The sequence below is a fragment of the Schistocerca nitens genome, chromosome 9, assembly GCF_023898315.1.
Source record: "Schistocerca nitens isolate TAMUIC-IGC-003100 chromosome 9, iqSchNite1.1, whole genome shotgun sequence".
Lineage (NCBI taxonomy): Eukaryota > Metazoa > Arthropoda > Insecta > Orthoptera > Acrididae > Schistocerca > Schistocerca nitens.
This window is the reverse complement of record NC_064622.1, coordinates 209,488,663-209,512,206: the sequence shown is the minus strand read 5'-3', so window position 1 is coordinate 209,512,206 and position 23,544 is coordinate 209,488,663. Positions and strand designations below refer to the sequence as shown.

Genomic DNA, 23,544 nt, shown 5'->3' with positions numbered 1-23,544 from the left:
AGCAATTCGGCGGTACGTCCACCCGGCCTCCCGCATGCCCACTATACGCCCTCGCTCAAAGTCCGTCAACTGCACATACGGTTCACGTCCACGCTGTCGCGGCATGCTACCAGTGTTAAAGACTGCGATGGAGCTCCGTATGCCACGGCAAACTGGCTGACACTGACGGCGGCGGTGCACAAATGCTGCGCAGCTAGCGCCATTCGTCGGCCAACACCGCGGTTCCTGGTGTGTCCGCTGTGCCGTGCGTGTGATCATTGCTTGTACAGCCCTCTCGCAGTGTCCGGAGCAAGTATGGTGGGTCTGATAACATCGTCGAACCCATCGTTCTACCATTCCTAGACCGGCAAGGGAACTTGCTGTTCCAACAGGACAATGCACGTCCGCATGTATCCCGTGCCACCCAACGTGCTCTAGAAGGTGTAAGTCAACTACCCTGGCCAGCAAGATCTCCGGATCTGGCCCCCATTGAGCATGTTTGGGGCTGGATGAAGCGTCGTCTCACGCGGTCTGCACGTCCAGCACGAACGCTGGTCCAACTGAGGCGCCAGGTGGAAACGGCATGGCAAGCCGTTCCACAGGACTACATCCAGCATCTCTACGATCGTCTCCATGGGAGAATAGCAGCCTGCATTGCTGCGAAAGGTGGATATACACTGTACTAGTGCCGACATTGTGCATGCTCTGTTGCCTGTGTCTATGTGCCTGTGGTTCTGTCAGTGTGATCATGTGATGTATCTGACCCCAGGAATGTGTCAATAAAGTTTCCCCTTCCTGGGACAATGAATTCACGGTGTTCTTATTTCAATTTCCAGGAGTGTAGATTAAGGAAAGGCACACCTACATTTCTATCATTTGTAGACTTAGAGAAAGCTTTTGACAATGTTGACTGGAATACTCTCTTTCAAATTATGAAGGTGGCAGGGGTAAAATACAGGGAACGAAAGGCTATTTAGAATTTTTACAGAAACCAGATGGCAGTTGTAAGAGTCGAGGGGCATGAAAGGGTAGCAGCGGTTGGGAATGGAGTGAGACAGGGTTGTAGCCTCTCCCTGATGTTATTCAATCTGTATATTGAGCAAGTAGTAAAGGAAACAAAAGAAAAATTCGGAGTAGGTATGAAAGTCCACGCAGAAGAAATCAAAACGTTGAGGTTCGCCGATGACATTGTAATTCTGTCAGAGACAGCAAAGGAATTGGAAGAGCAGTTGAACGGAATGGACAGTGTCTTGAAAGGAGGATACAAGATGAACATCAACAAAAGCAAATCTAGGATAATGGAATGTAGTCGAATTAAGTCGGGTGATGCTGAGGGAATTAGATTAGGAAATGAGACGCTTAAAGTAGTAAAGGAGTTTTGCTATTTGGGGAGCAAAATTACTGATGATGTTCGAAGTAGAGAGGATATAAAATGTAGACTGGCAATGGCAAGGAAAACGTTTCTCAAGAAAAGAAATTTATTAACGTCGAGTATAGATTTAAGTGTCAGGAAGTCGTTTCTGAAAGTATTTGTATGGAGTGTAACTATGTATGGAAGTGAAACATGGACAATAAATAGTTTGGACAAGAAGAGAATAGAAGCTTTCGAAATGTGGTGTTACAGAAGAATGCTGATGATGAGATGGGTAGATCACATAACTAATGTGGAGGTATTGGACATAATTGGGGAGAAGAGGAGTTTGTGGCACAACGTGACAAGAAGAAGGGACCGGTTGGTAGGACATGTTCTGAGGCATCAAGGGATCACAAATTTAGCATTGGAGGGCAGCGTGGAGGGTAAAAATTGTTGAGGGAGACCAAGAGATGAGTACACTAAGCAGATTCAGAAGGATGCAGGTTGCAGTAAGTACTGGGAAATGAAGAAGCTTGCACAGGATAGAGTAGCAGGGATAGCTGCATCATACCAGTCTGAGGACTGAAGACAACAGCAACAACAACAACAACGAACCAGATAATGAATATTAGCAAATATATAACTTTAGCTGACGACCTCCAAGCTATTGTTAATATTTACGTAACTAAAATTGGGTTACCTTGGCTAAACTGCACTATTCTCGCCTTTCATTGTATTCGTAACTGTGCTACAACTCAGATTTCACTCTTTAGGCTTTACAACGATGAAGACAGACGTGGAGTGAACTACTACTTTCGACCTTAACTAATATGTGCTATCATGGTCAAATTAACGTAAATGTAGTGCGCTTGGAAAAGCAATGAGTCAGCAAATTTTAGTAATACATTTTACCTATTGATAGAATAGTTTTAGGAAAAATGAGTGGGGGTATCATAGACTTATGCGGTTCCACAGAGTATTCACATTAAAGCCTACATAATAACACTTACAGAGACGAAGGCTTCCCTGTTGATAGGGTAGATGTGTCCAGCAGTGAGAACCAGTGGTTTCTGGGCGCGGCTGATGAGGATCCTGAGAGCGCGTTTGAAACGTCCACTTGCCTCCACCCAGGAACAGCTGTATGCTGAGAACACTACCGCCTCTGCCTGTGGAAAGCAAAACAATTCAAGAAATAAAATTAGAAGGGAGGTCAGCGTTGGCCGTAATTTTGTTGAATTATTAACAGCAAAAAATGATCATTTTCAGTGCTGGAAGTTAAAAATTTTCACATAGCGATTAGGAATAAGAAACAAAAGATCACAAATACACCAGAGTAAACCAACTGTTGGTCAGAACGTACCTTTAGCGTACAAATCAAAGCTCGTAGGTACTGGTGTCTAGTTATTATCAGTAACAGAAGCTACGAAACGATCACAATAACTGAAGCCGCTGTTTACATTCACCTATACAGCAGACCTCAGTGCGGCAGGGGCTTGTAACGCCCTCTGTGTGATATGTGTCACATGAAGACTTAACATTACTTCATTTGGCAAAAGATTACCACAAAATACCAAATGTGCACTTGCGAATCATTAATTGAATATTTGAAATTTAAAATTGTCATTAAAAACGCATAGCAAAAACGAAGGGAAAAATGCACAATTTGCCAACATACACTTGCGTGTTATTTTCAGAACAACTTTATAAACATGCAAGAATAAAAATCAACAGGTAAAATTATACGGTGTCAGATTACAGGAATAGTGAAACAGAAAAATTTACAAATAACATGACATCAAATATAACAGAATTTATTGATTGAAATTAATGTCTTGAAGAGAAAAAACTACTTTAGGTTTTAATGTCCTGCCAATGAAGAAGTCCTTACAGACAGAGGGCAAAAGTTTGGCAGGAAAGACGAACAGAGGATATTTATTTCTTACTGCTGCTAATAAACTAAACCTTGTAATTATACAAATATCACATCATCTCTATTTTCCCTATGTACGTCCTGTCATACACAAAATAATATGCTAATCCTTGAACAAGGGAATGATTTATATCACCCTCCCCACCCCTAACTGACACCCAGAACGATGGGATGATTTATGAGCCCCCTCCAGACCTGTCACCTGAATAGTAGATGACTTATGTCATTTTCCCTTCCTTTGTGAGGCACCATAGAACTACACCACCCCTCCCGTGATTTATTACATCCTCCCCTAGGATTCTAGGTGCATGACTGTTATCCTGCTGGGTCGTTAAAGGTCGACCTGGTTGACTATATAGCAGGAGGTCGCATGGGCATAGCTGGTCAAAAATGTCTGCCTGTATGATGACACAGTCAGACACAGCGACCAAGAAAGTGACTGGTACGAAGTTGACGATGTATGTGACATCATAAACCCTCCTTCCCTCTCCCTTAGAGGAATCATCTTCTGCATCTCTTGTATTATTACTTGATCCAATAGTGAGAGCACACTGGTGAGACGATTTACAAGGTAGTTACACATTGGTTCATTTTAGCATTTGTTGCATGCCTTTTTATGTAATGGTAAAGGTCAGCACAGTAGATGCCAACGTGAAGTGTCGATCATCGTCGTCCCTACGATCTGAGTGTAGAATCACATTAGTATCACATTAAAATCCACACTTCAGGGTCCTGTATTATGTAAAAATGGCTGACAATTCAAAGCAGCCCTACTGCACTCAGAAAAAAATCTATTAGCCCACGATTTGTTATATGATACATATACATCTTTGTTTAGGACTCTAAAGATGGACCTATTCAGAGGTTTCGACACCACTTCCATTCCAGTGCTGCTCTATAACCTGCCTTCATGCATGCAGAGCCTAAGGGGTTTCGAAAGGGTTTACTCCTCTCAAGCGCTAGAGGAGCAGCAATGCAACACAGCTGTGTGTTGAAGTCTCTATACAGGTACCTTTTAAAGAGTTCAACTAACCTTCTGTAGATGTCATTGGTGATGTTTTCTGAAGCAGAGGTCTGGGAGGGACCCCCTGCCTTTTTATTCTCATAGTTGTCAATTTTGCAACCCCTTTGTAATCTCGCCGCAGAAATCCATGCAAGAGGAGGGCTGAAAAGGCATAAACAGACTCTAAATGGTCCCTGGATATCAGAGCAGAAATTGTGGTCGCGATGCACTTCAAATGGCTTCGATCAGGTTCAATGGGGTTGCAGCAATAGAGTCCTTAGGGAAGATTTCAGCCATTTGTGAGGTGTTAACAGTGTCGAACGCTGTCAATAAAGTTGCCCTATTGCTCATCGGACTGTGAACTGTCGTTTCCTATGGCGAAATGTGGAAGCAACACCCCAAAGGAAGGAGTGGCTCAATTGACGCCCTTATGCCACTCCTTGAGGCCTTTCGTGTCGATTCTTAGTTGCTGTATGTCTGAAATGTTTCCCTCAGCCACCATAAGAAAACTGCTTGATTTCGACACCTGTCCTCTGACCTTAAATTAGAGGTGAGAAAATAAGTAGTGAAATGTGGGTAAGAGAGAGTGTGAGGGCCTTGTGCTACCTCGCTAGGCCTTTGTTTAGACGAGGTCTAGTAAGAACTCTGTCACGCCCTTCCAATGTACCCATACAGTAATTCGCCTTAAGCAATTTAGGCAAACAGTGAAATTCTAAATCTGAATGGCAAGCTTCAGCAAGATGTCAGCAAGCTTCTATGAAAGTTGAATAAATTTTCAGCTGCCATAATCGCTAAAATCATTTATTCATATAGATGACCTGTTCGTCAATTCTCTGTTGCCATCTTCGGAAGATGAGACCGAAAATACTATGATACAGAAACTACCATAACAGCACACAGATACATGAAATAGAAACGTACATATATTTACACAATCTTCTCCTTCAGCAGAGTAAGTGGTGATATTCAATGTATGTCTATGTTGATATCGTGAGCTATACTACAAGTCTGCATGTCATTTTTAAATAACAGCTATGTACATAAATGTTGTTGCACCGATTACAAATGTTCACATTCATCACCATTTTACGGCTGACATATCCCAGCGCAAACATTCATTGTAATACGTAAGTACATCTGATGACGCAGTGGTAGTACGACCCGATATTATCATCTGACATCATAATTACATATGCCTAAATTATTACCATAACATTTAAACCTGTCCTTGGTTCTTGTGTTTCCCAAAGTTCCTCCCCTCGTCGATTCTACGGCCAGGCTCCTCATTTCTTATCAGTCTACCTAATTTTCAACATATTACTTTAGAATCACATCTCAGACGCTTCGATACTCTTCCTTTCCAATTTTCCCACAATCCACAATTCCTTTCAGTTCAGTATTGTGCTAAAAATGTACATTCTCATACATTTAATTCTGCAGTTAAGGGTAATGTTTAATGCTAGAACATCTCTGTTGCTCATGAATGCACCCTTTGCCTGTGCAGGGCTGCCTTTTATATCCTTCTTCCTCTCTCATATTGTTATTTAGCTTCCGAGGCATCGGAATTCTCGCACTTTGTCTACTTCGTGTTAGCAATTTTGATATTAATTTTATCGCTAATTTCATTGACGTTACACCTCATTCCATCCAGGTAGGCATCGCCGTTAGCTTGATAATTCTTTTGACTGTTGTGTGAGGCTGGGCTCTTGTACATTTTGGTGCTACATTTTCCAGCCGGAAAGTACCTTGTGTAGGGCGATGGTAATGTGACGTGCGAAATACCTCAGTACCGGTCTATCAGAAACGATCTTTCTGAAACGTATCATTATCCACTGATTTTAACTCACATAACCTTTTAATCGGTCATCCGATAGTGTAGTTATATTTTTCGAAGTTGTCCACCGCATGTGCTGATACACGAAGCAGTTCAGCTGTGTATCCCGAGCAAGATCAGTTTTCTTCAATCTTCTTTCTCAAGAGTGGCCCATTCTCCTGCATATTGCCAGCAGAACTTGAGACGCCTTACATCTGAAATGACACTCATCGTTCAACGCATAAATACGTTAAAATTTGTTTGTTATATTTGCCAAATTCCGTATATTATATTTATTACACATCTACTACTCGCGAGCTTTCTTTACTGTCATACCTGTGCCCAATGATAGACTTCTGTACATTCACAGCTACGTATGTTAAGCTACTTTCTATGCCGAAGTTCCATGAGGCGACAGCAGCGTTGGCCAATCAGAAGCGAGTGCGAGAATAAACTCCACGTGGCCTACGAGTTTTGAATGGGATCAAAGGCTTTTTCTTCATGAGTGTTCTGTTTTAGAGTGTTCTTGAGTGAAGGTATGGTTACGCCTGTGTGTGATATAGCGTGCTTATGAACGTCACTGTACAGAATGATGCTGAGAAAAGAGAACTATGTATAAAAACACCTACGGGTTTGAATTGGGAAAGTTGTAAACAGAACTATATGTAGCTCTGGAATATAAGGTAATATTTCTTCAAGACTAGTCTTATTGAGATAATGGGGTTTTGCCGTGTGCTGTTTGGAGCTACGAGGAATATGAGCAGACTCCGTTCTGTTCATATACCGTATTTCATTTGTGGCTGAGTTTAGGATGCTCGTATTTCCCTCACTAAAATGTTTTTGCGTGTTGTATACTAATGAAATCTACATTATGGAGGAGCTCTTTGTATGACTGTGTCGAGAGCACGACGTGAGCCGTGTACCGTTAATCTTATTGTGAGGTGTAGAACCGTTGTATTCTTGGAATCGAGTAACAAGTTCAAAAATAAAGACGGTCTCATGTCTTTATTTACGATCCATTCCATCAGTTTAACTGAATGAGATGTATTTATGTGACGGCGGCACTGAGCAACCACGAGAAAGTACGTGCTTCATACAGAAGGAATGGAATAAACGGTCATGTATCTTTAATCCAGTAAACAGTTCAGTTGCCGCTATGTCTGTTGTCATATGAATTATTGATACATCAAAAAATTCTATCATTTTAGTAAATTATTTTTAGTTCACAAAAGGCAAGTTTGCCTTGGATCATCAGGGCATCAGGTGCTTCTTCATCATGATTATATGTTTTATTATAAGGTTACATTATCAACTCACAAAAATAAAGTGTTGTCAAGACTGAACTCTCGATTTTGCTACACACCTTCTGATTAAGTCAAATTTAGATGATACTTATAGGATCCAAAAGGAGTTTCAACAACGTGATAGTTAATCAGTGAACAACAGTAAGTACTATACGACGCCAAAGAATATCTGTTGTGTGAAGCATGTGTGTCTTTAGCGATTCATAAATGAGGGCAGTGACACTGAATAATATAATTATTTTCTTTGGTGGTTGGTTAACTTTATATAGGGGTGTTTTTAATCAGAGAAATTTCAGATAAAAGTCTACCACAAGAATATGCTTTTGTTTATTCTCTTTCGGTTTACACTATTTCTGACGTACCACACACAATCCATGAGCTAAAGTATGACACAAGTAATACATGAAGATTCTCATTCACAGCACATATGTCTGGGTATGGCGGGTCGTATCCTGCAGTATCAACATGCACTACATCCAACATAAATAACTTTGCAGCCATACAAGTAACCTTTTATTCTAATGCTGGTTTCACGAGCTCTGTTCCTGAAAATAACTAACGAATGGTTTGTGACTGATTTTAGCATGATAATACGTCAAATAACATTAGTAAAATATTTGTTTTCCCTCTGAGAGCAGCACCGGCCACCTACGTCCTCATTTATTTGCTGGGTGTACTCTCAGTGAAGTTTACTGTGCTGTAAATGTAAATTACCTAATTCATAATGGTTTAGTAAAATAAATTAATTGAAACTTATAATGACGCACTTGTTAACATAAGTTGTCAAAGAACTCATCATGCAGTTTTGTAAGCACTGAAAGGCATAAAAACTGCACCTGTAATTGCGATGCTATTCACTACAATCTGTGCTACGCAGCTATGCAAGTAGTTCTTGATCTCGCTGCTAAGCATACAGCAATGATATGCCGCACAAAATTACTTTTGTAAATATACATACTTTTCATACAGTTGTAAAGGACTAATATATATGCGAGTGGCGCATATGTCACTGAACAATGGTGTTATTTCTTTTTTTTTATTCAGTGTCGTTTAATTTGGGACTTCCGGAACTCATATGAATTTCAGATCGATGTAATTACCAGAGGGTGCCAAACGGTCACACACATAGCTGCGGCGTGACTGATACGTTGTCCCTCACCTCTCGGAAGGCGTTCAATAAAATTCCGCACTACCCTTTAATGGACAGAATACAAAATTACTCAATATCATGCCATTTTCATTATTAGATTCAGGTCTTCCTAGGTGTTAGGGAACACAAAGTACTCAACAGGACGATTACGTCAGACGAAAACTTTTGGTGTAATCCGACGGAGTGTTGTAGGGTTATTACGGTTTACTATAGTATATAAATCATCTTGTGGAGAACTTAGCAGGACCTCATGAGGCTTTCTACGAATGATGCTGTTGTCGACCTTTGGTGCAGTGATAGACAGTTTTGATCCCCAGGCCAACTAGATGAGAGGTGTTTGTAACGCTCATGCTTCATTTCAGGAATGAATATATTACTATCTTCAATATGCTGATTGAGACTTTGCTGACGTAAGAAGTGCTTCAATGGTTCACGGGCGTCGCGTCGGATAGTGTTGTGGAAGCTGCACAGCGAATTTATTAGCGAGCCACTGGAGGAACGCGTCAGTAAGCACTTAAAAATAGCGAGCAGCTGTCTCGTTGAAATCTTGTGCAGCTTCCACAACATTATCAGACGCGACGCCTGTGAACCAATGGAGCAAATATCTCAATTATTCTCAATGACGGAGATATTCAAATGGTTCAAATGGCTCTGAGCACTATGGGACTCAACTGCTGTGGTCATCAGTCCCCTAGAACTTAGAACTACTTAAACCTAACTAACCTAAGGACATCACACACATCCATCCCCGAGGCAGGATTCGAACCTGCGACCGTAGCAGTCTCACGGTTCCGCACTGCGCGCCTAGAACAGCGAGACCACCGCGGCCGGCGACGGAGATATTATGCCACATGGTGGAGCAGAGGCGAATCTTTATTATGACATCAGTGTGAAGCCAAAGTGGAAGAACGTTTCAAGGAAGCCAAATGGAAACGACGAGGACGTTTCAAAATTTTTAAATTAAGCGTTACAGGAAGTTAGAAAAAGGGCTTGAAATACTAAAACCCAAAAGTCAGATACCAAGAGGTACTAGAAATTAGGACAATTGTGTGTGTGTGCGTGTGCGTGCGTGTGTGTGTGTGTGTTTGTGTGTGTGTGTGTGTGTGTGTGTGTGTGTGTATGTGTGTGTGTGAGTGTGTGTGTGTGTGTGTGTGTGTGTGTGTGTGTGTGTGTGTGTGCGCGCGCTCATGCGTAAACATGATTCCGAACAGTACAGAATGAACTCTGCCGTAGTAATTGTACTGTGGCGAGCCTGGGATACTACAAAAAATGACCATCAACCACGCATCGTGTAGTGTCACGAGTAAGAAGGGTGACGATTTTTTCCCGAGAGGGGGGAAAACCATGGTGACGTTCGGAGGCATTGAACTCCGAATGACGGAAAAAAGTATTGAGAAATTACTCATAGTAACAATCGCAAGACAGACCGTTAGAGCACACAGGAACTGTCTATCATGTGACCACACTAGTGCACAAAAAGGGCATTGGAGCATAGCCTTTAGTTAAGTTTACCAAATGCCGATGCCGAAATTCTTGCAAATATGTTCAACAAACTTTACTGAAATTCTGAAAAGAGAGTAAGTTATACTGATTAACACGACGTGGCAAAAGATCGATTGTCAGTGACCTCAGCCTTAATCGTGGCTGGCATAACAAACGCATTCAATAGCGAATATTTACGCAAATACATGCATTGAGAACAAAGAACATTTTGAAACTTCCTGGCAGATTAATACTGTGTGCCCGCCGAGACTCGAACTCGGGACCTTTTCCTTTCGCGGGCAAGTGCTCTACCATCTGAGCTACCGTAGCACGACTCACGCCCGGTCCTCACAGCTTTACTTCTGCCAGTATCGCGTCTCCTACCTTCCAAACTTTACAGAAGCTCTCCTGCGAACCTTGCAGAACTAGTACTCCTGAAAGAAAGGATATTGCGGAGACATGGCTTGGCCACAGCCTGGGGAATGTTTCCAGAATGAGATTTTCACTCTGCAGCGGAGTGTGCGCTGATATGAAACTTCCTGGCAGATTAAAAGTGTGTGCCCGACCGAGACTCGAACTCGCGACCTTTGCCTTTCGCGGGCAAGTGCTCTACCATCTGAGCTACCGTAGCACGACTCACGCCCGGTCCTCACAGCTTTACTTCTGACAGTATCGCGTCTCCTACCTTCCAAACTGTACAGAAGCTCTCCTGCGAAACTTGCAGAACTAGCACTCCTAAAAGAAAGGACAATGCGGAGACATGGCTTGGCCACAGCCTGGGGAATGTTTCCAGAATGAGATTTTCACTCTGGAGCGGAGTGTGCGATGATATGAAACTTCCTGGCAGATTAAAACAGTGTGCTGTGGCCAAGCCATGTCCCCGTAATATCCTTTCTTTCAGGAGTGCTACTTCTGCAAGGTTCGCAGGAGAGCTTCTGTAACGTTTGGAAGGTAGGAGACGCGATACTGGCAGAAGTAAAGCTGTGAGGACCGGGCGTGAGTCGTGCTTCGGTAGCTCAGATGGTAGTGCACTTGCCCGCGAAAGGCAAAGGTCTCGGTCGGGCACACAGTTTTAATCTGCCAGGAAGTTTCATATCAGAGCACACTCCGCTGCAGAGTGAAAATCTCATTCTAAAGAACATTTTGTTTCGTGACATCATTTGACAGAGACTGATTCTGTATATACAGTATACCGTTGCAAGGTTTCACTATACGAGGGCTATTCGGAAGGAAAGGTCCGATAGGGCGGGATATGGGAAAAGTGAAAATCCAATGAAGCTTTGAACAGATGTGTTGGGCAATGTCGCTAGGGTGCCCGTCGATCACTTCACGTTTCTCTTACAGATGCGCACAACAATAGCGCCTCCCGCCAAGTATGAGGGCCTGGTGTGAGATTTCTCCTGATGTCATGCAGCCCACATAACATAGCTGTCATGCGTTTCCTTCTGAATGATAATGGTTCCAATGGTTCTAAACACTATAGGACTTAACTTCTGAGGTTATCAGTCCCCTAAAACTTAGAACTACTTAATCCTAACTAACCTAAGGACATCACACACATCCATACCCGAGGCAGGATTCGAACCTGTTAACGTAGCGATCGTGCGGTTCCAGACTGTAGCGCCTACAACTGCTCGGTCACCCTGGCCGGCTTCTGCACGACAATACTCGGCCGCATTCTGAAGGGCCAATGAAGATTCTCTTGCAGCGTTTTTAATGGGAAGTGGTTTACCACGCACAATAGAGCCCGTAATTAACTCTCCCTGGGTTTCATTTCTTTCACATAATCTTCTAGCTATAAGGGTAAGGTTCTGACACAGACAACGAGCTGTGGACCAGCTTAGAGAATTGGCAGGAAGCACAGGCGGCTTTCTTCTATGACGAGGATATTGGAAAATAGGGACAACGCTACGACAGATGTCTAAATCGGAGCGGCGACTATGTAGAGATGTAGCTGGAAGGTGTAGCTAACTGTTGCAAATAAAACATTTTTGTTTTTCATAGTGGTTTCCTTTTTGCCACCAATCGGACCTTACTTCCCGAATAGACCTCGTAATTGGCTAAAGAAACTGAACGTACAAGGTGTAACGGACATAAGTGCAGATGTGTTTATGTGTGGTACCTTAATATGTATGCACAGCAGTGTGTTGGCCATTTTTTTCACTGAGTCAACAATCTTCATACAAAAGCACCACAAACTTTATGATCTGATGTTCTCTGTATAGCCGTAACTGCACGGCTAAGTGAACTACGCCTGTCATTATAGACGTACCATTTTGCGTCCATGTATCCACACTTCAACACCTGACCTGGTACCTAGGGGAAAATAAGCATTAAAGGCTTGCTCTTGCCACACGTACTTGTAAATACTGACCAACTTAGAAACATACGACCTCTAATATCTGTAATTATTTGGCTGCAGATGACGTAAATACCAATGTAATGTTTTTCAGTACACCTCACCAGTTCCCAAGAGAAATATCTGTGGTTATACTCGTTACACCTTGTACATTTTCGCTGCAACACTCTCGCGTAATCCAACGTCATCCGAAGGTTTTTCAGTCCCTGAAAACGTTAAGAAGACTTATCCAGCACATATTGATAACGAAAGATAAGAATTCCGCGTTTCGCTGCCAACCTCTACTGCCGACACTGAGAAGACGCCAACTGCAGGATCTTTGACCTCTGAGTGGCCAACACATGACTGTCCAGTGCCTAGAGAGACTGTGTACTGAATATATCAGCTTCTAGGAGAGAGACAGTAAACGTTAATTAATGTAACATCATCAACAGAAGAAAATTTAAGAATCCAGTAGTTCACTCACTTTCATTCAATGCCTAGTGTAAAAGCTATTCGCTACTAATACTGCTACGTTTGGAAGATAGTGGGGCACTTTGCATTTAGTTTTAGTGTTAGTTTTGTAATACTGCCGTACACGTGTGTGTCCAACTCTCCAAATTTCGTTTCGAAATCAAATTTTCGGGCGTTGTGCATTCTTAGATGAGTGGAAGCCTATGGTGGAGCTTGTTGGCAGTGCAGTTTGTGTACAGGAGAACATTCACTTTTCGATATTCACGAACTACTAGAGACTTTAACATACCGACACAGGTAGACGACACTCACAGTGAGTTGCTTCATGGATGGGAGGGGAGAGTCCAAGCAGAGGAAGCGAGCAGGCCCATAAAATACACAGGCAGGCACCTGGTCCACAAAGATGGTACATGGCTCCACGCCCAGCGATGGGACAGCTACTTTGTATGGGGGCCACTTAAAAAGGACTGCGGGCGCTCTATCGACTTACGTGGGGTGAGAAAGAGAACTGATGTATGTGAACGCAAATCGATTACTTCATTGGTCTGATTCATAGCATTCGTCAGTTTGATCGGAACGCATTCCACTGCAGGTTGCTCGATTTAATTTTATACAGTATTGGTCGCTTTTCATTGAAGGAAGGCCGATTTTCTGAGAATAATTAACAATGGCTCTGAGCACTATGGGACTTAACTTCTGAGGTCATCAGTCCCCTATAACTTAGAACTACTTCAACCTAACTAACCTAAGGACGTAACCCACATTCATGCCCGAGGCAGGATTCGAACCTGCGACCGTAGCGGTCGTGCGGTTCCAGACTGTAGCGCCTAGAACCGCTCGGCCACCCCGGCCGTCTGAGAATAATTAAGAAACAGCTGTCGCATGTACCGTATAAGTAGATGGTAACAACCAGTACTGTCCAGTTAAACTACCAGCGATTAATGATTGGAAACAGAAACAAACGTAAAAGAATCAAAACTAAACATAAGTTGGAATGAGTGCATAAAACTTCTTACAGGGAAAGTAGATTCCCGTCTGAGACCCATCCAATCAATTTCAAGTAAATTTGATTCATCCCCTAAACACGTGGTTTACAGAACATTCATTCGAGCGATTGTTAAGTGATGCTATGACGTCACAACCGAAATTTACAGATTTTCCCCCTTCGTCTTCTTTATATAAATTGTAGAAACATACACACTAGAATGCGCAACCGATTGGTATGAAACTTTGGGGATATATGAACTGCATCAGAGATACCACAGCTGTAGCCATAAATGTAATCTCTTTTAGTTCAGATGGGTGCTCAGCTTTAATTCTTATCCGAAGAACAAACGTGTAATCAGATGTCAGGAATACTTAAATGTATGGGAATCACATAAAAGTATTACGTTCACAGACAAGATTACTTTGTTTTTCTGTCATAGGTATCGATTAGTCCATGTGATGACCAAGTGTAAGTGTGTGTGTCAATTACTTTGAAATTATTGTCAAAATCACTTTTATTTCATTTAAAACACTAATCCTTTCCTTACAAATTAGTAACTGTGGAACAAAATATTGAAGCTTTTCTTTTGGTCCACGGAATTTTCTTGCGCCATCCCATGTGCGGCTATCATTTGTCTTTCAATTTCGACAGAACCTGCAATCATTTTTACATTACAGAGGTCATTCATAAGTTACGTGTCAGCATCCGAAAGGAAACGGCATTAAATTCCACAGTTAAAAGAACTGCCTTCGAAGCTAACTATAGGTCATAGCTATTTTATAGTTGCTACTGAAATTGTTTAATAATTTCTGCAAAAGCGTTGACAGTAGAATCAGAGAAAGTATATTTCATGAAAAGTTTTCTGTAACGTTGCCTTCATTGCTAATTATTTCAAGTTAGAACTTAGAGAATGTCAGTATTTTCGCTTCTCTGCTACTTTATGTAACTTCAGTCCGTTTAAAGAGAAACGATGGCGTTAAAATGCTCATCTATTTGAGACCCTTAGTAAGTACGATTAATAAAGGAGATTCAGAAGATACAGCGGAAACTGCTACACTTCGTCAATATTTAATTTAGTAAGAGCGAGAACTTTAGGGAGATATTCATTTAACTCCATGGCAGGCGTTAGAAGAAAAGCATACTGTTTCACATAGAGATTTCGATACGACAAATTGCAGGCAACCGTATACATTCAACGAAGTTTCACAACAGGTGATTTAAAGAAACGAGAGCAGCTATTGAAACCTCGTGACAGTCGCTCTGCTGTTGCACCATTCACGAATACAACAGGGAATGAACAGAGGAAATCGTATTTCTGTAGGTACATACCTCCACTAAAGACCTTAAGTTGATTTGCAGAGAAGACACGTAAACGTATATGCGAAGTTCACATCTAATGAACAAAGATTTCTCATCCAAATGTTTGCTGGATTTGATCGTAATCGACTCCAAGATCTAAATCTCTGCCGCCCCGCTCAAAGAGGGCAGCTTACTACGCTTTACTATCCATTCCAGAGTTCCACACTAGCATAGCTGTTCGACACACTACCAAATTCAGTGCGCAGCAACTTCTGGTTGCAACCTAGATATATTTCAGTGTTAGCACGTGAGGAAATCTAATGTTATACTTGACGACATCTGATGCCTTCAGCACGGACTGTTGCCCAGTTAGCATTTTCTCAGTTTAACATTTTATCTTATTTTATTTCCCTGTGTTTTATTGTATTTCCGGCCGAGTGGTCGAGCAGTTCTAGGCGCTACAGTCTGGAACCGCGCGACCGCTATGGTCGCAGGTTCGAATCCTGCCTCGGGCATGGATGTGTGTAATGACCTTAGGTTAGTTAGGTTCTAGGGGACTGATGACCACAGCAGTTAAGTCCCATAGTGCTCAGAGCCATTTGAACCTTCTTTTAAATTTTATTTGTCTTTTTTTTTGGGGGGGGGGGGCGTTTAATAAGAGAAGAGATGACTAGCTTGAACATATCAGTAAAGTATTTCGTGGAACAGAAAGCGGATCATATTTGACTATTCGGGTGATCATTGTAGTCAAGGTAAGGGCATAAAGAGGTCAAACATAGACTGTTTCAAGTTCTGTCGTAAATGTATTTAGACATGGCTTTTAAAAAATTGAATTCTTCCACTGACTTTATGAATGTCTCGCATGCACAGTTTGTAAATGGTAAATTAGGAAAGAAGTTCCTTAACTAAATTGACGTTGACGGTTTTGGATTTCCATTGTCAAATCTCCAACGCGTACTTACCTGCTCGGTTACATTGTGTGCAGCCCGGCAGTAAAGGAACACGTGACTACTTGGTACCGGAAGGAAAGAGGCGCACATGAGCACGGCACTAAAGTCTGTACTCTGTAAAAACAAAGATAAAAAATGTGTCATAGCAGAGAAACTAAGTCTTGGAACCAAATAAAATGTAACAAATTGTTAATACGAGCAACACAGTGTCAGTAGAGTGCCTCAAACATTTTAGGAATTGTAGTTAACAATACATGTATGATCATCTCAGACGTACATTGGCTTAAACATTGATCAGTCACTTATCTAATATCTGCTGTCCAGCTTTGGCACTGATAATAGCGGCGACGCGACGTAGCATGGAAGCAATGAGAGCTTGGCAGGTTGCAAGGGTGAGTTTGCACACACAACTCACCTGATCCCCGTAAATGCCGGGGAGGGTGATGATGAGCTTTGACGCCACGTTCAGTTACATCGAAGATGTGTCGATCCGGCTCGAATCTGGTGAGTTGGGCGGCGGGGCAGCACGTCAATTGGAACTCGCCACTGAGTTCCTCGTATCAGTCCATCACACTCCTTGTGACAAAGCGCATTACTTTGTTGAAAGATGCCACTGCTGTCGGATAACGACATCCTCATGAAGGGGTGCACATGGTCTGCCACCAGTGCACGATACTCCTTGGCCATCGTGTTGCTTTGCAAGAGCTCCACTGGACCCGTGGATGTCAACGTCAATATTCCTCTGAGCATAATGGAGCCGTCCCACAGTACAGAGGTCAAGGAGCTGTTCATTTTGAAGACAACGGATTCTCTCCCTCCCACCTGGATGACGCAGAAGGTATCGGGATTCATCAGACCGTCCAGCGCTCTGCCAATGCGCCAGCGTCCAGTGCCAATGGTCTCGTGCCCATTTCATTCATAGTTGCCGATGCCATGCTGCTAGCATTCGCATGTCCATAGGTTGTCGGCTCCGGAGGCCCTTCGTTAGGGGCGTTCAGTGCACTGTGTGTTCACACTTATACACTGCCCAGCATTCAAGTCTGACTCTAGTTCCACCACAATTAACCGCCTGTCTTGTTTTACCAGTCTGCCAGCCTACGACGTCCGACATCTGTAGTACGGGTAGCTGTCCGACCCCACGATGTCTGTACGTGATTTCACCGCGATTTCGCCACATGTCGAAGACTCTCACTACAGCACTCCTCGAACTCCGGACTGGCCGTTCAGTTTCCTAAATGCTCGCTCCGAGCCTCCGGCCCATTACCATCTGTCCTCGGTCAAACTCTGACATATCGGACGCTATCCCCTTTCTACATACGGACAGCACTCTCACTGATACTACGTACACCGTGAGTGTGTCTGACTAGCAGTCAGTAGGACAGACTTGCATACGATGGACAAGCGTGAAGAATTTCATCAAACAAGTCTTCGGACTGATGACCACACAGGCTATACTCATACCACTATTCACCACAAGGCAGCATAATTTCGTTAAAAAATAAAAGCACTTTAACACCTACAGATATGACATGATTATATAAAGTGCCCCTCTCCATCCTGAAGAAAGCCTCCGTATGCCAGCCGAAAAGTCGGATATTCTACTATTTGTAGTAATTACTTTTGACAGGACAGTACTCCTACTAGGTCATTAACGGCACTGGCAGAATTAACGGTGCTCTCTTTATTTGTATATGTCCTCATTATCCACTGTGTCCTTCGAGGACAAAGGATGTGACTAAAATGGCTTAGCTACGGCTCATTGATTAGCTGCCGAAGAAAATGCCTGTGTTCCAGTGTAGTTTTAATCCGACAGGAGAAGATTATCCTCCGAAATATGTAAGATTTTGGGACATACACAGTGTTCAAGCATTACGAAACAGCCTTGCGACTGAAGCTTTCTTTATGTTCACGTTTGCTTCCGATACTGAGGTTCTGGAAATTTGGTTTTGCCTTGGACCAACACAATTTCTTCCTATTAAACGAAGAAACATGTTTCAGTGAAGTTTCGCCACTATTTTCATTAATATTCAGCCAAATATAAGGAAATTTTGCATGGTATTGATTAATGTATCTAAGAGGATTATGGATCATTATTAACAATGACTCTCAGGTTACCTAAACGCAGGTGCAGGGACCATGACATCTTTAAGAAGGTGAACGGCGTTAAATTTCAAAATTACACACCGCATTGGGAGGAAAACTTAAATATCGACAATGGCACTGGTGAGATGCTGAAAAATCTAAAGTAGCGGTGGGCGTGAAAATCGAAAAACATGAAAGACAGCGTTGGTGGTAAATCGAAAAATACTTGATCTGGTACTGGTAGGAAATTTTAAAATCCAAGCTGACGCTGCAGGAATTTTTCTTAGCTTCGATAAAAATGAAACAGTCAGACACACACTTTATAATATGGTGGTGGTGGGAAAATGTAAATAAATATCTCTGCATCCGTTAAAATGAAGTAAACGATCAGAGTGTTGTATTTTGTCAGACATTAAAACGAAGCACGAAGCAAAGATCTTACGGTGTGAAAGTAAAAAAATAAAAAATAAAAAATAAAAAAATTAAAAAAAATCCATTACAACTGAAACTGCCATTTGCCGCACAGCACTTTATTACGTAAAACGAGGAATCAAATTAGTATGTAGCCCACAATATCCTGAGATACCCAAATGTGTTGCAGTGTTTCCACGCACAGCTGTTATGTCATTTTCTTCATCATCTGAAGTGCCACCATGTTCAAAACCTATTTGAATGATCAGCTCTCTTTATCGAAATTATGTAACATACACAAACACACACACACACACACACACACACACACACATGCACACATCTATAACCCCATGCAACAGTGCTCACATTATAATCTGGAATGAAATGCCTATCATCTTTATTCGAAAAGAAGAATTATTTTATGCAACGAACACACAACTAGCAGCATTCTTACAAGGTACATGAGGAGCAGATGCACTGATTGTAAAACCTAATTTTCAAATGAGCGTTACTTGTAACGAATATTTTGGTGATATTGAATTAAACAGACTTAATTTAGTGTTTGATAAGCCAGTTACAGTAGGACTTTCGCTATGGACGTTTACCAAATATGTCTCCAGCAAAGGATGTGAAACTGTGTTAGGAGGATATCAGGTATTTTGATATTTCTGGTTTCCCTGTAAATAACAGATGTATCTTGTCACTTGTAAATAAAAAGAAGGCTGAATATTCAAAGACGAGTTGAACTGAGAATCTACTACTGAATTTGTTCGTCAGTGAACTGAAACGGTTGCACTTGACACTGCATCAGGAGGAGAAGCACAGACAAAGATTGTGAAACAGTTTTCTGTTAAAGAGTTAATCTTTGATGATTAATGGCAATCTGCATAGAATTCCAATGTTAAAAGCACTGTATGGTATATTATTCAGACCCTTCGTGACTGACTATTAGGACACTAACGATTCGGCTTTTAAAAACTGCATCCAAACGTTCCCATGCTAGACTACCATGACTGATTTCAACAAACTTTGTGGATAGCTTAAGCATTATTTATAACATGAGCTACTGAAGCCCTTTTCTTCACCAACAGGTTGCTAAATGGAGGTGTCATAATAATATATTGCGCAAAATCTCCCAATGACACATGTACAGAGGACGGTATCATGACATGACTTACTTCTACTAGTGCACAGCTACCTTTATTACCTATAATTCCACCTAATCAGCGACTCAATGATGCCGCAATTCTAAAGTATGCCATGTATCACTGAGTCGACAGAAATGTTCGTGTAAATTTTCTCAGAGAAGCCAGGACAAGTTGTATCTCGATCCAACAGTCAAAAATGCTCAGCCCGCTATTTCAGACTGACCGATGCCTGCTCTTTCAAAGTAATCCACAGGTGTACTGTATTACGGCAAGCCGAGAGTCACATGCATTGTCGAGCAAGCGTAAGATAGGTAACAAAATGAAATGGTTTATAGAGACGTCAAACGTTACTTCGTTAAACATGAGTTATATCATTAACTACATCTGTATTATGATTACTGATTATAACGATCAAGCGTTATTAAAACATCGAACAAATCATTTGGTTTCTATTGAACACTGCTTCTGTTTTCGGAAAATTCAGATCACTCAGATACTTTTGAACATGACGTTAATTTACACAATATTCAGATCGTTTGGTATACATTTGAACATGACAGTCTGCGTTATTGCATGCCTGCTCATCTGCAGCAGCATGGCACTGGTAAGCTGCGTGTGTACCTAGCAGTGAGTCACCGCATGTAACCTGACCTGTGATTGTCTGTTACCTGGAAGCCGCCGCTGGCGCCTGTCTTGTGCAGTCTTACATGTGCAGTACGAGTTCTGTTGATGTTCTGGATGTACAAAAGTTTTCTCGAGATAAAATCGATTCCCTTCTTCAATAAAAATTAATATTATAAGAAACTGCATTGTATTTCTTGTTAAGGAAACTCAAGCACATTTCGCTTGTTTGGGTGAAGTTATACAGTTCAGATGTCGATATTTTTTATTTTATAGGAGAGGAAAAAGGAGTGACTGAACTTTTTCTTGGTGTTGTCCAGGTCTTCATAGTATTTTGGGGTCTCTGTGCCAATACATTTTGCTGTGGTGACAATGCGATATGGCTTCCTAGTGTATCAAAGTGTAAGCACACTGGAATTTGAGACACCTGTTTTTTACTTTCAGAATCAGCCTTTTTTAATCTTCGTTCAGAGGCAAAATAAAATATTATTCGCAGGTAATCATTCTCCGCGTCGTCGGTATTAGTAGTACAGGTTCATTTGGTAATGAGTTTCAAATATGTGGTATGACTTGGAGATCCGTATAATACCGAGGAGATAACATGTAGTACCATAAATAAACCACGTCTGTAATTGAAAGCCGGCCGGGATGGCCGAGCGGTTCTAGGCGGTACAGTCTGGAACCGCGCTACCGCTACGGTCGCAGGTACGAATCCTGCCTCGGGCATGGATGTGTGTGGTGTCCTTAGGTTAGTTAGGTTTAATTAGTTCTCAGTTCTAGGAGACAGACGACCTCAGAAGTTAAGTCCCATAGTGCTCAGAGCCATTTGAACCATTTTTGCAATAGAAAATTTTTCTAAATGAGTACACATTACACTGATTGATTCCAAGATTGATCTGGACAGTAGTTGTTATGCTTATGGATGAGAATACAGTTACATAAGCATTTCTTACCTCGGATTCAGTGTTTCCAGTTTAAATACAAAAGAGTTCAATACGACAATGCGGGTGCAGAAATTCAGTATGCCACTTTAGGGTGCTCACTGGACGATTCACTTTGTTAATTCTTTCTTTACTAATTTGCTAACACGGAAATTTATTTTTAATTTCACATTGCGTTGGAAAAATTTTTTTATCATACACTACTGGCCATTAAAATTGCTACACCAAGAAGAAATGCAGATGATAAACGGGTATTCATTAGACAAATACATTATACTAGAACCGACATGTGATTACATTTTCAGGCATAGATCCTGAGAAATCAGTTCCCACAACAACCACCTCTGGCCGTAATAACGGCCTTGATACGCCTGGGCATTGAGTCAAACAGAGCTTGTATGGCGTGTACAGTTACAGATGCCCATGCAGCTTCAACACGATACCACAGTTCATCAAGAGTAGTGACTGGCGTATTGTGACGAGCCAGTTGCTCGGCCACCATTGACCAGACGTTTTCAATTGGTGAGAGATCTGGAGAATGTGCTGGCCAGGACAGCAGTCAAACATTTTCTGTATGCAGAAAGGCCCGACAGGACGTGCCACATGCGGTCGTGCATTATCCTGCTGAAATGTAGGGTTTCGCAGGGATCGAATGAAGGGTAGAGCGACGGGTCGTAACACATCTGAAATGTAACGACCACTGTTCAAAGTGCCGTCAATGCGAACAAGAGGTGACCGAGACGTGTAACCAACGGCACCCCATACCATTACGCCGGGTGATACGCCAGTATGCCGATGACGAATACACGCTTACAAAGTGCGTTCACCGCGATGTTGCCAAACACGGATGCGACCATCATGATGCTGTAAAGAGAACCTGGATTCATCCGAAAAAAATGACGTTTTTCCTTTCGTGCACGCAGGTTCGTCGTTGAGTACACCATTGCAGGCGCTCCTGTCTGCGTTGCAGCGTCAAGGGTAACCGCAGCCATGGTCTCCGAGCTGATAGTCCATGCTGCTGCAAACTTCGTCGAACTGTCCGTGAAGATGGTTGTTGTCTTGCAAACTTCCCCATCTGTTGACTCAGGGATCGAGACGTGACTGCACGATCCGTTACAGCCATGCGGATAAGATGCGTGTCATCTCGACTGCTAGTGATACGAGGCCGCTGGGATCCAGCACGACTTTCCGAATTTACCCTCGTGAATCCACCGATCCCATATTCCGCTAACAGTCATTGGATCTCGACCAACGTGAGCAGCAGTTTCATGATACGATAAACCGCAATCCCGGCAGGCTACAATCCGACCTTTATCAAAGTCGGAAACATGATGGTACGCATTTCTCCTCCTTACACGAGGCATCACAACAACGTTTCACCAGGCAACGCCGGTCAACTGCTGTTTGCGTATGAAAAATCGGTTGGAAACTTTCCTCATGCCAGCACGTTGTATGTGTAGCCACCGGCGCCAACCTTATGTGCAAGCACTGAAAAGCTAATCGTTTGCATATCACAGCATCTTCTTCCTCTCGGTTAAATTTCGCGTCTGTAGCACGTCATCTTCGTGGTGTAGCAGTTCTAATGTCCAGTCGTGTATATGTACAATGACTAGTAAGACATACCGTCTTTCACATACGATGCACCTTTGTGTCACCTGTAATCATCATCGCAGCACTCTGTGAACTGCCCCACCCATTAGAATGTAGAGAGTAATGGCAGTCAACTTGTCGATTGACAATCATTCGCCCATAGATCATCACTGAACCATACAGCAGTAACCAGGTAGTAACCCCTCTAAACTAACCATCATTGTCTCACCCAGTAGTTTCGGATGCGTAGTGGTAACCATCTTTTAAACTGACCATAATCGCCCTACCCTGAAAAACAACCATTAGTGCCACAATAGCATTCATTTTCTTATATTTTTCATATATATGGTTAGAAAATATGTAATAAAGGCGTAAAAAGCTACTTGAACTGTAGAATATTTCAAAAAAGTGAAACAAATTATCGCTGTATGTGTGTCGATTAGAATTATAATATACATATTAGTTCACTGCAAATCAGATTAATAACTGATAATAAATGTTTAATTCTCGACAAAATATCCGTCCGGAACTATCGTTGCTGAAGATAAAGTCAAACTGAAGCTGAGTTTGTGCTATATAAAGTCCTTTTTCAACCACTGCAGAGATTGGAATAAGTACTCCGTAAGAGGATAGGTCAAGACAAACAATAAAGCCAAAGAAAACAATGCACTAATCAAAACTGAG

General features: G+C 42.1%; 1 protein-coding gene across 1 annotated transcript in view; it reads right to left on the bottom strand.

Moving 5' to 3' along the window:
* LOC126204107 (odorant receptor Or2-like) overlaps nucleotides 1-23,544 on the bottom strand; it is a 52,200-nt gene that overhangs the window by 2,265 nt on the left and 26,391 nt on the right. Inside the window, exons 3-4 of the mRNA XM_049938523.1 lie at nucleotides 16,077-16,178; nucleotides 2,344-2,499 (exon numbers count right to left, since the gene is read on the bottom strand). Of these exons, the coding sequence (XP_049794480.1) occupies nucleotides 2,344-2,499; nucleotides 16,077-16,178 (258 nt within the window). The remainder of the gene's footprint in view (nucleotides 1-2,343; nucleotides 2,500-16,076; nucleotides 16,179-23,544) is intronic.